Consider the following 13,974-nt stretch of genomic DNA (forward strand, 5'->3'; position numbering starts at 1 on the left):
TATATAAATGAAAATAACTATTATGTTCTACTTCATACCGATCAGAATGACAAAAAATGACAAAAACAAGAAAAATTAGAAACACTAATAATTTATAAAATGACATCATAAAGAAAAATTACTTTGAAAGACTTCAGACCTCTTGATTAATGCAATGATAAGTCATGATTCCAGAAGACTGGAAATGAATCATATAAGCTACCTCCTGCCAGATGAATGATGAACTTAAAATTAATTCAGAATGAATTTTTTTAAAGAAAATTAATGAACTTTACCAGCTTGAAATGAAAACTAATTTTTAAAATGCATTTTATTTGTTTCAAATCAACAAGCATTTATTAAGCATTTAATATACGCAAAGGAGAAGCATTATAGTACTGGAAATATACATTTAAGGAAAAATAAAAAGTCCTTCATCTCAAGAAAGCTAGTCTTTTTCAAATATGTTTTAAGTGATGTTTTATTTTTACATCACCAAAATTTCCCTAGTATCTCTTCCTCTTCCCCCACTATGAGGCAAACCATATATCAAATATTTTTAAAGACACACACAACAAAAGGAAAAAGCAAACAAAAATGAGAGACACTGGTCAAAGTACCACAAAAGCCTGAAAATTTGCATAATATACAACTCTTGTGGACTGTGGGTTTGTAATGTCTTCTTTTATAGCACTTCTTTTAAGAAATATTTACTTTCTGCAATTTTGCAAAACTCAACTTTAACTTTTTTGTGATTTTTCTTTCCATTTACATAATTGTATTTACTGTGCATATTGCTTACTTAGTTCTGTTTATTTTACTGTGCATCAGATTTTTTTGTGCTTTTCAATATTCTTCATATTACTTTTTTTTTTTTTTACAACATAATATTCTATTACATTCATTTACCACAACTTTTTAGCCATCCATATCCCAAACCATGGTCATTCTTGTTTGTTACTTATCTGGGACTTTTATATATATATATATATATATATATATATATATAATCTTAAAAATAAGTAAATAAGATTTTATATATATATGAATCTTTCACAAGGTTGCTAATAGTTTGCAATTAACTTGTGACCACTTCTCTACTGGGAAATGGTTTTCCTGAATTTTATACATACACATGTGCACACACATGCACACGCACACAATACACACATATATATACATATATGTATACATATATAAACTATTTGTATATCTTGTATAGTAATCTATTACTGGAGAAATTTGATATAAAGATGTTTCCAATTTGGCCAGTTATTATCCTGAGTGCCTTAAGTTAGTTTGTACAGAAGCTTTTTAGTTTGATGTCATCAGATAAATGTTTTACCTTTATCTTTTGTAATTACCTTTATTTGATTAAAAATAAAACTTTTTTCCTATAGCTATGAAAGGTATATGATACTTTTGTTCTAATTTTTAATGGTATAATATTTAATATTAAGATCATGTCCTCATGATCACTAGCATTAATATTCGTGCCTACTATGTGTCAGGTACTGTATTAAGAACTTTCCATCAATTATTTCATTTGATCCTTATTAATATTATTAATAAAATTAATTAAATATTATTAATAATAATATTGATATTATTCTTATTTTGCATTCAAGGAAAATAAGGAAACAGAAGTTGTGACTTTCCAACAGTTACACAGCTATTTAAGTGTCTGAGTGAGGATATGAATTCATGCTCCTGACTCTAGGTCCAGCATTCTACTCACTGCACCACTCTGCTGCCTATACTATAGAACATAGCATAAGATATTGTTCTAACCTAATTTTTGCCAAACTGCTCGCCAGTTTTCCCAGAAGTTTCTACTGAACAAGCAGTACTTTCCTACATAAGTTTATAAAACAATGGGATATTGAGTTTCATTATTTCTAATCTTTCCTTATCTAGTTTGTTCCATTGATCGTCCTGCTCAAAGTGATATATTTAAAATTCAGAATGAGACACATATTTTTGGATATGGCCAACAAAGGAACTCATTTTGTTGGACCACACATATCTATTATGGTTGAATTTATTTTTCTTTATTTAATTGTTCAATCCTTAGGATTGAATGTCCAGAATTAGAGAAGTGATAACTTCACTGTACTCTGTTCTCTGTCCTAATCAGACTAAATCTAGATTATTATGCTCCACTCTAGACTGGGCTTCCCAGAATATCTTTTTGCAAAAACACTGATAATCTGAAGTAGGTCCAGAGCAGAGAAATCAGGAAAACAAATGGGCCTCAAAAGATGATTCAGTTGAATGAATTGGTAGTGTTATTCTGGAAAAGATACTGGAAAACCTCAATTATTTCACTTATGTAGTTACTACTTCCAAAGTTACAAATCAAAGTTCATCTGTACATTCTAATTTTGTGAGATTGTTGTCTTTATCATGCTGTAAATTTCCTATAAGAAAAATCTGAAGTGCTGGAAGGGAGACCTACCACTAAATCTTTTAATATTACATGAACACCAACAGAGCAAAAAGACTATCCAATGGTTATCACTTGTTCTCCTTACATGAAGAACCCACCTCCTTTTCCAGGCATACATTTCTTTGATAATACCATATATGCCACCCCTCCAGCCAAATTCTTCTGTAGCAAGATGCTTTGTTTCAATGGCTGCTATAATCAAAGGACCCATCATCTAGTATGCTACTAGCTTCTTTAAGGCTCTGTGCTCTATCCACTCTGTCACTTATCTAACCCAATAAAAATCAGTAAAAATAAGTAAATAAGATTATATATAAAAGTCGTAGATAAGTAAAGGGATTATAAATGAGCACCTGGCCACTACAAATAATCATATTCCAATGAAATGAATTCCAGGTCACTGAAAGAAGAGATGAAAGTTTTAAGACAATGAAAAAATTTTGAAAAATCATGAAAATTGAGAAATATGATACATACACAACTAAAGAGGCAAAAGTGCTAATTTTCAAAAAGGCCAAGAGGAGAAAGGTTTCTTTCAAACCATAAGCCAATGTTTTTTACTTCAATTTCCTGTCAAAATTCTAGAACATATTATCAAAAAGATGGTCTTTGAAAATCTCAGAAAAGGAAGTTGTAACAAATGAAGGGCAGCATGGCACTCCAGAGAGATCCTAGCAGATTCAAATTTCTTTTCTACCAAAGTGACTAAAAAAAGATTTTTGGTGTAGGGCCATCCAAAATTGAAACTGTTTTTCTTCAGAAATGGTGATTTCCTTATCATTAGAATATTAAAGCAGATCTTAATAATATTTGTCATGTTAGAGTAGATCACTTCTGAGCTTCTTTCTACATATTATATAGTATTAATGCTTGGGAAGCAAAGACTATACATTTGAAAGATTTTTTAAAATTAAGTGATCTGGCCTTAATTCACGAGTCTATGATTCCTTAAAATAACTTCCCATATCTAACACTGTATATGAGAACATCCTGCTTTACAAGTAAAATACAGCCACTACTTACTGTCAAAATGCTAATTCAAAATGATCTCAAACTTTAAAATCTGGTTAATGGCCAGGTTACATAAAGAGGTCAGCTTAACTCACTATCATGGATTGAAAGAGACTAATTAAGCATATTTTGTCTCAGTTTTTTGAAGAAACAGGAATACAGTTCTAGACAAGGAGAATCATTCCCAGAATAAACTAACTTTGTATGTAGTAGTGTTGACATGACTACCGAGTATGGATATTTAAGAAGGCAACAATTAAACTTGCAGCAGATACTTAATAAATACCTGCTAAAGAAGTGAAGGTTAAACAAGTCACTAAGAGCATACAGAATAATTATAGAACCTCAAAAATAATCTTACAAAACCTATCAATTTAATCAAGTACTTAGTTCCAGCAACAGGTATAGCACACTTACTTTTTTGCGTACTCCTTCTTGTGTGCTAGACAGTTTGAGCAAAACAGGAGGAAGGAATTTAGAGATAATATTCTGTAACTGCTCATCTGTTTCAGCATGACCAAGTCGTAAGAAGACTCGCTCAAGTTGATCTGAAATTTGAAAAGGAAAAAAAGTATGAAAACATAGCAAATCACAAATTCAAATATCAGGATTTTTTTTTCTAACCTTCTTCATCAAGTTAACAAACATCATTAATAACTAAGTAAAGGCAAACTATTAATGAAGAATCAGAATATCAATAAGGACAGTCATTAAAATACATATATACAAGTAGAGAAGAGTAAGGGAGTGTCAGTTTAATAAACACAAGTTTCCAAGAATCTAGGCACAATTTTGTAAAGTTAACCCACTGTCAAAATAACAAAAGTGAGAACCAATACAGAGTTTTCTAGTCCATCCTCAAAGTCAGCAAGAGAAATAGTCAGGAATGTGACGTTCAGAACCCATTACCATATAACTAGTCTCTGACAACTATTAAGATCCTTTCACATAGTCATTAAATTCTCTTAAAAAGGAAATGGGGAAAGGCTAATAACCAATCTTCTTTCTTTATTCTATAATCTCTGAAGGACTTCTGAACGCTTTGTTATTTATTAAACTTGTATAAGTGTCTTATAACTCTATGAACTATAACCCTTAAAGACAAGAGATGACAGAAGAGAAGAGAGATTTGCCCTTTTGGGGAAGATAATAAAGACCCCCTAAAAAGACTCAAAATCTCAAACCAGTTCTATCTAGCAGCAAAAGTCCAGACTCAGTGGTTAACTGAGCCACTTCACAGAAAACTTAAGGGATAGTCCCACAATCCTACAACCATGGCTCTAAGACTATGATTTTGAACTTCTTCAGAATCATGCCAATCAATAATAGCTCTGATTCCCTCATACTCTCTCCCTGTACTAAAATGTATGCATGTAAGTATTAACAATACAACATATATACACACACACACACACACACACACACATGTATATGTCTTTGCCATTTCATTTACTAGGTTTCTTTTACTGAATCTGAGGATGAAATGAAAAACCCAGTAGAATATACACAAATGAGAAATAGCATGGTGTAGTAGAGAAAGAACTACTGACTTTTAAACTGATAGAAGCAGTTCCTCTTCCAGAAATTCTCTCTACCAATGAATCACAAAGATATTCTATATCCTATTTTGTATATATTCTATATACATATATATCCTATATTTTGTAAGTGGGGGGAGGGGGAAGAAGGAGAGTGAGGGAGAAAAGAGTGAGATAGAGAATTTCATGACACTCTTTGAGGCTATTATTTGACTAGGATTGTGAACTATTGCTCTAAGAGCAATGTTTTAAGGCTGAGATTCACAAATATGCCTTCTAACCCAGTCTCAAAACTGGGTTTTGAGCAATCCAATAACCATTTTAATTAGTCCCTATTACAGGCCAAGTGTTGGAAATAGGAAGCAAAATCATCAGACCTAGAAGTTTCATTCTGTTCCCCTATATTTCTCTTTTTAAGTGCATATAAGCAGGGATCTGAGTATGTACATAACTTGTATTAATAATTTAAATAGCTCTCTCTTAACAACTGAAGGACAACTCAGGAAATGATTGATAAATAATGGCAATATGAGATGATTCTTGAAAAAAAAAATAGATGATGAAAGAAGAGAGTATTCCAGGCAGGGGAGAGTACCTGTTCAAAAGCTATGGATTACTAAGTTTGGAAAATAATTACATAATTCAATTTGGCAAGCTTGCAGAATATGTGATACAGTAATTGAACATAAAGGGGAAAGGTTAAGCTGAAGACAGACTGAGAAGAGTTTTAAATGATAAGCTAAGGAACTTACATTTTATCCTATAGATGAAAAGTTCTTAAACAGAAGAATGATGTAGTCAGACCTGTAGTTGCAGAAGATTTTGGCAACTGTGTGAAGGATAGATAAGGAACAGAGGGGCAGGTGGAACATGGGAGATAGAAGTCCAATAAAGAAGCTATAGCACACTAGTCCAGGAAAAATGACAAAAATGACCTATGATGGTAGTATTGTAAGTGTAGACAATGGGATACATGAAAGAAATGATGTGAAAATAGAATATCCTACAACTGACTAGATATAAGAAATGAGGGGAAGAGTTAACAATGATAAATCCAAAGTTATAAACTTAAATGTCTAGAAGGAAAGAGCTAGTGGTGAATGGAAGGAATGGAAGGAATGAAATTTAGAGTGGATTTAGATTTGGGGAGAGAAGGGTACAGAAGGAAGAGTTGAGTTTGAAATGCTATAGGGATATCCACTTTAACAGCAGTGTTTAACAGCAGCTGGTGATGTGGGATTGGAGCTCAGGGCTGGACTTACGAGTCATCTAAATGAACAGAGATAACTAAAGTCACTGGGAAATGGCAAGATCACTAAAAGAGAAAGTGAAGAACAAAGATGGTCCAGAACTGAAATTCATAAATATTTTGGTCACATATACTATCAGTTTAAAAAAAAAAGTTTAACATATAACCTCAATGTATATTTATTTATAAACTACATGCATGCACCACTAGACTAGTAATATATCATAAAACTTATGGAAAAAAGAAACTAATAAAGGATAAGGTAAAAATAAATAATATTTGATCCTAGATGCAAAAGAGTCCAGCTGTCTCCCTATTTACCACCATTGGCGATTAGTATTTCTATACCACTACTTCAGAAAATCTCCACCTACTATAACCCAACTCATTTCCCCTTCAGAACAACTTCAATAGTCTTGCCATCCTATAGAAATTGTGCTGTGGGGCAATAACTGCCTGAATTGAGGGTTGCTATTCTCAGATTGGATTTCAGAAAAGACCCAGGCATCAGACCTCACTTCCCTAGACATCTCTCTCTTTTGTTCCCGAAAACTACTTTTTTCTCTTATTTTCTACTCTTCTAGTTCTGGAAATATGACCATGATCAAATTAATTGTGCCATTGTTCCTAAACGGGGTATATGTCAAGCTACTGCCCTTGAGTTTCACCCACTATCCCCCTAATTTAGAATACCAAATAATAGTTCTTCCTCCCCTAAGCATTATTCCCCCATACAGCAGGTATACCCCATTTTCCATGTTTTCCCCATCCTATTTTCAAATTATGATCAAAACTGCATTCATCTTTATAAACACAAAATGCTTTTTTTCCTATGATTTTCTGCTAATGGTGAAAGGACAGAATAAAATAAAATTTTACTGGTTTTGAGACAAAAAAAAAAGGGGGGAGAGAATTATTAAGACAGTTGTATGAAGAATAAAGTAGAGAAAGGAAGAAAACTGAGATAGGGAAATCAATAAGGAGGTCACTGCAATAGTCTAGGCAAGAAATGATCAAACAACTGAACTAAATGGCTGATGGCTGTATAAACTGAACAAAAACTGACAGGTGAGAGATGATTTAAAAAAAAAAAAAAGCAAAATATCAAGTTTCAATTATCAGCTTGATACATAGAGTGAATGAAAGCAAGGAGTATGACACCAAGGTTACATTGTAACTTTAAGTGCAATTAGAGAGAAAAAAGAAGGATTTTCCATGAGGACTACATATCAAGAAGAAAAAAAACATTAATATGATGAAATAAAAACTCTTGAGGAAGGAATTAAGTGAATGTACTTATAAGAAGAAAAAAAAAAAAAAAGGTAAATCTTAGCCAAGAAATGATTTCTTAAGAATCAGAATAGCTCCCATAGAAATCAATGACCCCACAAAACAGCAAGAAATATTAGAGCAAACATTAGTCAAGAGAAACCTAAAAAGGTAAGTTTGAACATTAGGAACAGACCACATAATAACATACTATTAACATCCTGATGAGAGAAGAAATTAGTGTCTTTTCAGAACTAAATGTCTTCAAAGTTTATTAAAAAGGAAAAAGAAGTACTGTTCAGAGGGTTCTATGATAAGAAAGATAAAGGATAAAAGAAACATAAAAGTATACAGAAAAAAGGAAGAAGGTGGAACTTACATTCCTCACAACTGGGATACATGAGAAGAGTATACAAAAAATAAAGAAACATTAGGGAAAGAGTGATGGAAATGGAGATCAGATGAACCAAAATGGGCTGGGAAGGATGGTAGGGGTGGGCAGAGAGAATATTAAAATCTAAGGAAGCACCTTAGGAATAGCTAAACAAATTGTGGTATATAAATATGTTAGAACTGTTCTGTAAGAAACAAAGAAAAAGACAATTTTACAAAATACTAGTAGTGTGAGATGACCCACAATGAAGTAAGCAGAACCAGACAAACAATTTAAAAGGACAGCAACTCCATTAAAAAAACAAAACAAAGATAGTAAAAGGTTTGAGAACTCCAATCAATGCAACCGCCACCTATGATGAAACATTTTACTCACTAAAGAAAAAGGTAATGGACATAATGTGCAGAAATATACTTTTGAGCATAGCCAAACATTTGTGTACATTTAGAGATTTGTTCTGTTTGACCATAATTATTTGGGGCTTTTTCTTTCTTTCTTTTAGTTTTCAATCAAGGGAGGAAGTATCTAATGGAGGGGACCCTACTTGGCTCATAGAAGACTCTTTAAGTCAGCCATAGGCAATACCAAAAAAGAAAGCTCTTGTAACATACAGAATAAAAGTCAGAGAGTAAGCAGAGACAAGCAAAAGTTTTGAAAGTAGCATGTGGAATTATCTAACTTTTTAAAAAAAGTTACTAAAGATTAATGATTTACTATAAAATCCTTTTTTTGTGTTCTGTTGTGTGCATAGATAAGCTTTTTTTCTTTAGTTGACAAAAAAAATTATTTAAAAAAAGTCACAGGAACAATTTGATGAGTAAAGCCATAAAAGGATAGAAAGTCTCATATTCTAATCCTCATCAACATGTATTTCTCATCAATAAATACACAATAAAACCTTATTCATTTATATTAAAAGGTTTTTCTTAATAAATTTCCACAATTCAATGAAAAATTATTTTGACACTTTGAAGAATATAAAGAGGAAGTAGCTGCCACAAGAGATCTTGTTCGAATAAACAGCCTAAAATCATATTTTGTATATCCATTATAGTTATATGTCCAAAATTATACATTTGCTTTGCATTCCCATTGGAATGTAAAGGCAAGAACAGTAATTTTTATCTTTTTTTATACTGGTGGCACTTAAACACAGTATCTGAGATAGTAATCTCTTAATAAATGCTACTTGACTAGATAGGAATGAATGCTACAAAGTTCTTAAAGATAATTTATTCTTTTATTAAGTAAAGCATCATATTAAAACTTTGATGGGATTATTAGTTTCCAAAGGCATCATCCACAATATAATATCAATTTTAACTTAGATCCTCCAAGGGAACACTGATTCTGTTATTTGAATCTAAATTAATTGATCTTTTAAAATATGTGCCAAAGAGTAAAATTGAGAAAACTAAAACTAAGAAGAATGGATAAAGGAAGAAAGTTACTCCATTCTGTTTTAAACAATAAACTGACAACCTGTGTCATTTTAGAAATTCCAGTTTTGAGACCAGTAAATGAGAAATGTAAGAATTATAACTGGCTTTGTAAATATCCTAATATTCTGATTATCCTTATATAAATAATAGATAGAGCTACCATTAATAGAAAATTAATTATTCTGCCAAAATCTGTAGTCTTAATAATCAAAAATATTATTGGAAGCCAAGATAGGCAAAATGTAAAGAAGGCAAAATGTAGGAACCTTTCTAGAAGTAAGCTCAAAAAAACTTCAGATAACTCGGAGTATTTAATAATAGCCCAGTAACATAGAAAACAAAAGCTGGGGGGGAGTGGGGGAAGGCTGAGTAATATCATTTTCAAATCACAAAATCTTAGAGATGGAAGACATATCAATAAAGGTAATCTGGCCAAACCCAAATATAAACACAGAAAATCATGCCAAATAAGTGGCTGTTCTCCCTTTGCTTGAAAACCACTAGAAAAGGGGAAAGCCATTCTGCTTACAAACATCTCTAATTGTTAGAAAGTTTTTCTTTATATTGAGACAAAATATTCATCACAGGAATTTCCATTTGCTGTTCCATGGTCTACATTCTGGGACAAATAAAACAAATCTACTTCCTTTTGTACCTTATAACACTTCAAATACTCAAACCTGCTATCAAAACTTGTCTTTTTTTCTTCTTCTTCTTTCACTTAAAAGATGCCCAAGTCTTCCAGTCTTATAGAACAAGAAATCAAGATTTTTTCATTATCTTGGTTGACCATCCTTTGAATGATAACAAGCTTATCAAGTTCTTCCTAACATTTCAGGCCCACAACTAAATATTCCAGACATGGTCTAACCAGAGCAAAATATAACAATATTATGACTTCTTTTCTAAACATTATATTCCTATTAATGCATTAATATAATCACATTAACTTTTCTGGATACTTGCAAAACTTACTGAAACCTACAAAGTTTACAAAACCTAAGATCATCTTTACTCAGAACTGCTGCCTATCCATATTTTCCTCACTTGTACTTGTGAAAGTCATTTGGAGAACTCAGTTGCAGATATTTATCTTTATTAAATTTTATTTCATTAGATTTATTCCATTGTTCAAAAAGACCAAAATTTTCTAAAATCCTGATTTGGTTATTCAACATTTCCTACCAGTTATATATCCTTGAATATTTGACAAGCATTTAACAATGCTTTCAAACAAAAGTCACTAAGAAATGTTAGCACAGAATCAAGAACAAATCCTTAGTAGCATCAAATAGCACAATAACAATAAAAAGTTGTCAATCAGGTCATATTTGGATCCAGCTCTGATTCCAACTAACACATCACCCCTTTAATAAAATCCTCAAAAAAAAAAAAATCATCTCTTTAATGTTATTTCAAAGGATACTATCTGTGATTTCATCAATGTGAATGCCCCCCCCCAACAATAAAGATCATTTCTATTCACATTTTCTTCTTATCAGAAGAATAGCTGTATTCTGAAAAATTCATCAATAAAAGGGCCATTCAGGAAGGTCTCCTCTAAGTCTTTTAACACTAGGCTGATATAATACAAATCAAGCAAGTTAAACTAGTTGTACTGATGTTCAACCAATAATTTTTAGTAAAACTTTTTTAAGAATGCGGTACTTAATAAATTCCAATGGCACAAAAAGACATGAAAAGAAAAAAATGTCACTGTATTTAACAATGAATGACCTTAAAATGAAGAAAATGCTTTTTTTTTTTTTTTTTAGACAGAGAACGAAAAGGCAAGAGTTAAATATTACTACCACAGTTTTTCACAATATCTGTGTGACACTTTTTATATCATGTATATAATTTTAAAATCTTGCAATTTCTCCCACTTTATTCATAAAACAAATTGTTAGCACAGCAAAAAACAAATCAAAAAAAGAAAAAGAAAAAACCAAAACCTTAGCACTATTATGGAAAATGTAGTTTTAAGCAATAGTGCTAATATAAATAATGCAAGTCGGAAATATACTATATACCAGGGCTTCTTAAACTTTTTCCATTTTTGACTCCCTTTCATCCAAGAAACTTTTCTGCAACCCCAAATATATAGGTATATAAAATAGGTATACAAATTATTTACTAATAATAACTTACAATTTCACAGTTACAAGACCCCATGTAGAGTCATGACCCACAGTTTTAGAAGCTTTGCCATATAGCTCCAAGTTTTCCAAACATGCTAAACAGGAAACTTTTCTCATATCTAAATAGAAAAGTTAGAATCAATATACAAGTATCTATTAAGTGCTTACTATGTGCTGGGCATTGTGTGTATTGACATGAAGGTACAAAAACAAAAATAATCACTCTATTCACATAGCTTACTTGTTAACGATGATGACATCACCGTATAGATAAAGAGGCATATATCCAATAAATCCAAAGTAAAAGGAACATTAACTTCAGAAAGGCTGAACTGCCTGGAAGTACCAGGAAGGACTCTTCTAGAACACAGAATTTTTACCATGCAAGCAACTGTTTACATGCCAGATAGCAATCTTCCTTTAAAAGTTGGCAATATTTATTTTATCACTGGCATGGTAAAGTGGAAAGAACACTACATTTATAGTTAGTAAACTGGGTCAAATGTTGTTTTTGCCACTTCTACCTCTATGATCTTGGGGGAAAAAATCACTTAACCTGGACCTCTGTTTTCTAAACTATAAAATGAGGCTTCTTTCAGTAGCCATGGATGCCAAGAGACAGAAGTGAATAAGAAAAAGCATAACAGGCACGGAGACAGTCAATCCAAATGCTTGGAGAATAGAGATGGAATGTTTCATATGAGGAAAAGCAAGCAAGCCAGTTATAACACTGGATTACATAATGCATGGAATAGAGCAACATTCTTTTCATGATGTTTGTAAGAACCAGGATGTTCCAGGCCCAGCATTGTGAGAAAAAGAACATGTATGGCTAAAATCCTGTTCATAAGCACTTACACCAAACCATAAACCAGTATTACACATTCCATTTATAAATTAAGAAGCTGTAAATTCTTCAAGTTATTCTATTGTCTAATTCCTGCCAATCACACAAATTTCCCTTCAACTACTAAAATTCCATGCAAATCTACATCAAAATATTTATTCTCCCATTTTGATCAACGCTGGTTTTATCTCTGGGATGCCAGGCTATAAAAGAGAAGCTTTTACCTTATCCAGAATGATTATGTAATCTTCTGGCCATCTCCATCCTTCCCCCTACTTCTCCTAATCCAGTCTATTATGTCCTTTGGAATACTACTCTATTTTCAAATGTCCAATATAGTCTCAAATTTTCCCAACATTTTCTACCTCCTCACTAATGTGAATTTTTCCCTAAAATTCTACAACCTTCTCTACCTCAGGTCATATATTTTCCTAATGCCCCCAGAATTTCTGGGCTATAAAGAAATGCTGGTAGAGTCCTTGATTCCTGCCCACTATCCCCTTTTTATTCTTCTACTCCTATTCTTCAATATAACATTCCCTATTTTGAAGTTCATGAAAGCTATTTATATACGCTATCTTCATCCTTATTTCTCTTATTTATCTGTTTTCAGTTTAAACATTCTCAAATTTTTCAATGACATTAGTAAGTGATTTGGAACATTCTCTTCCAATCTTCTCTGGGACTTCAATATTCTTAATATTATTCATTCTTTCAACATTTTAGTTAACATTGATTTGCCTTCTTAATTCCAGTGATCTCTTTACCACTACTTAACTACAAAGCTGTATGAACAGGGGAAGAGAAAGGAAAGGAAACCCCTCATATAGCACCTACTATGTGTCAGTCACTGAGATATGTTGCTGTTATTGTTGTTGCTGCTTAGTCATTTCAGTCGTGTCCAACAATGTTTGTAGCTAGCCCTTTTGGGGGGTTTTCTTGCCAAGACTACCAGAGTGGTAGTTTGCCATCTCCTTCTCCAGATCATTTCACAGATGAGGAAACCAACACAAACAGGGTTAAAAGTAACTTGTCCAGAGTCCTATAGCTAAACATTTATGAATTTGTGAAGATTAGTCTTCCTAGTTCTCTATCCACTATGCCATCTCAATTGATCCTCACAACAACTCTGAAAAGTTATTTTATTATCTTTATTTTATCATTGAAGAAACTGAGGTAGAAGGTTACTGCCCTAAGTCACAAGCTAATAAGTATCTGAGACCAGATCTGAATTTAGGTCTATAATTACAGCCACCTCAACTGCCCTTCAGACTCCTCATGTCACAAAAATACATCACTTTCAATACCTTGAAATATTCTACTCTGACCACAACCTCCTACTATTTCTACCAATAACTTGCTCTCTTAAAACCTGTACTGTGTCGAGCTAGAAAGTACCTTAGAAAACAGAGTCCAATTCCCTCATTCTATAGTTTAGAAACCAGATAGAAGTCTAGGTTAAGTGATTTTTCCAAGGACATAGAGATAGGAAATGACAGAATCAACATTTCACCCAGATTACTAACTATAAATGTAGTGCTCTTTCCACTTTACCATACTGGTGATAAAATACATATTACCAGCTTTTAAAGGAAGATTACTATCTGGTATGTAAGCAGTTGTTTACATGTTATCTCTCCCATTTGAATGTGAGA

The 13,974-nt window shown here is 32.3% G+C and overlaps 1 protein-coding gene across 4 annotated transcripts in view; it reads right to left on the reverse strand.

Moving 5' to 3' along the window:
- ECPAS (Ecm29 proteasome adaptor and scaffold) overlaps nt 1–13,974 on the reverse strand; it is a 146,766-nt gene that overhangs the window by 104,787 nt on the left and 28,005 nt on the right. For all 4 annotated transcript variants that reach the window (XM_031942855.1, XM_031942834.1, XM_031942843.1 and 1 more), the window contains one exon: nt 3,857–3,987. In XM_031942855.1, the coding sequence (XP_031798715.1) occupies nt 3,857–3,987 (131 nt within the window). The remainder of the gene's footprint in view (nt 1–3,856; nt 3,988–13,974) is intronic.

Source organism: Sarcophilus harrisii, chromosome 1, assembly GCF_902635505.1.
Source record: "Sarcophilus harrisii chromosome 1, mSarHar1.11, whole genome shotgun sequence".
Classification (NCBI taxonomy): domain Eukaryota; kingdom Metazoa; phylum Chordata; class Mammalia; order Dasyuromorphia; family Dasyuridae; genus Sarcophilus; species Sarcophilus harrisii.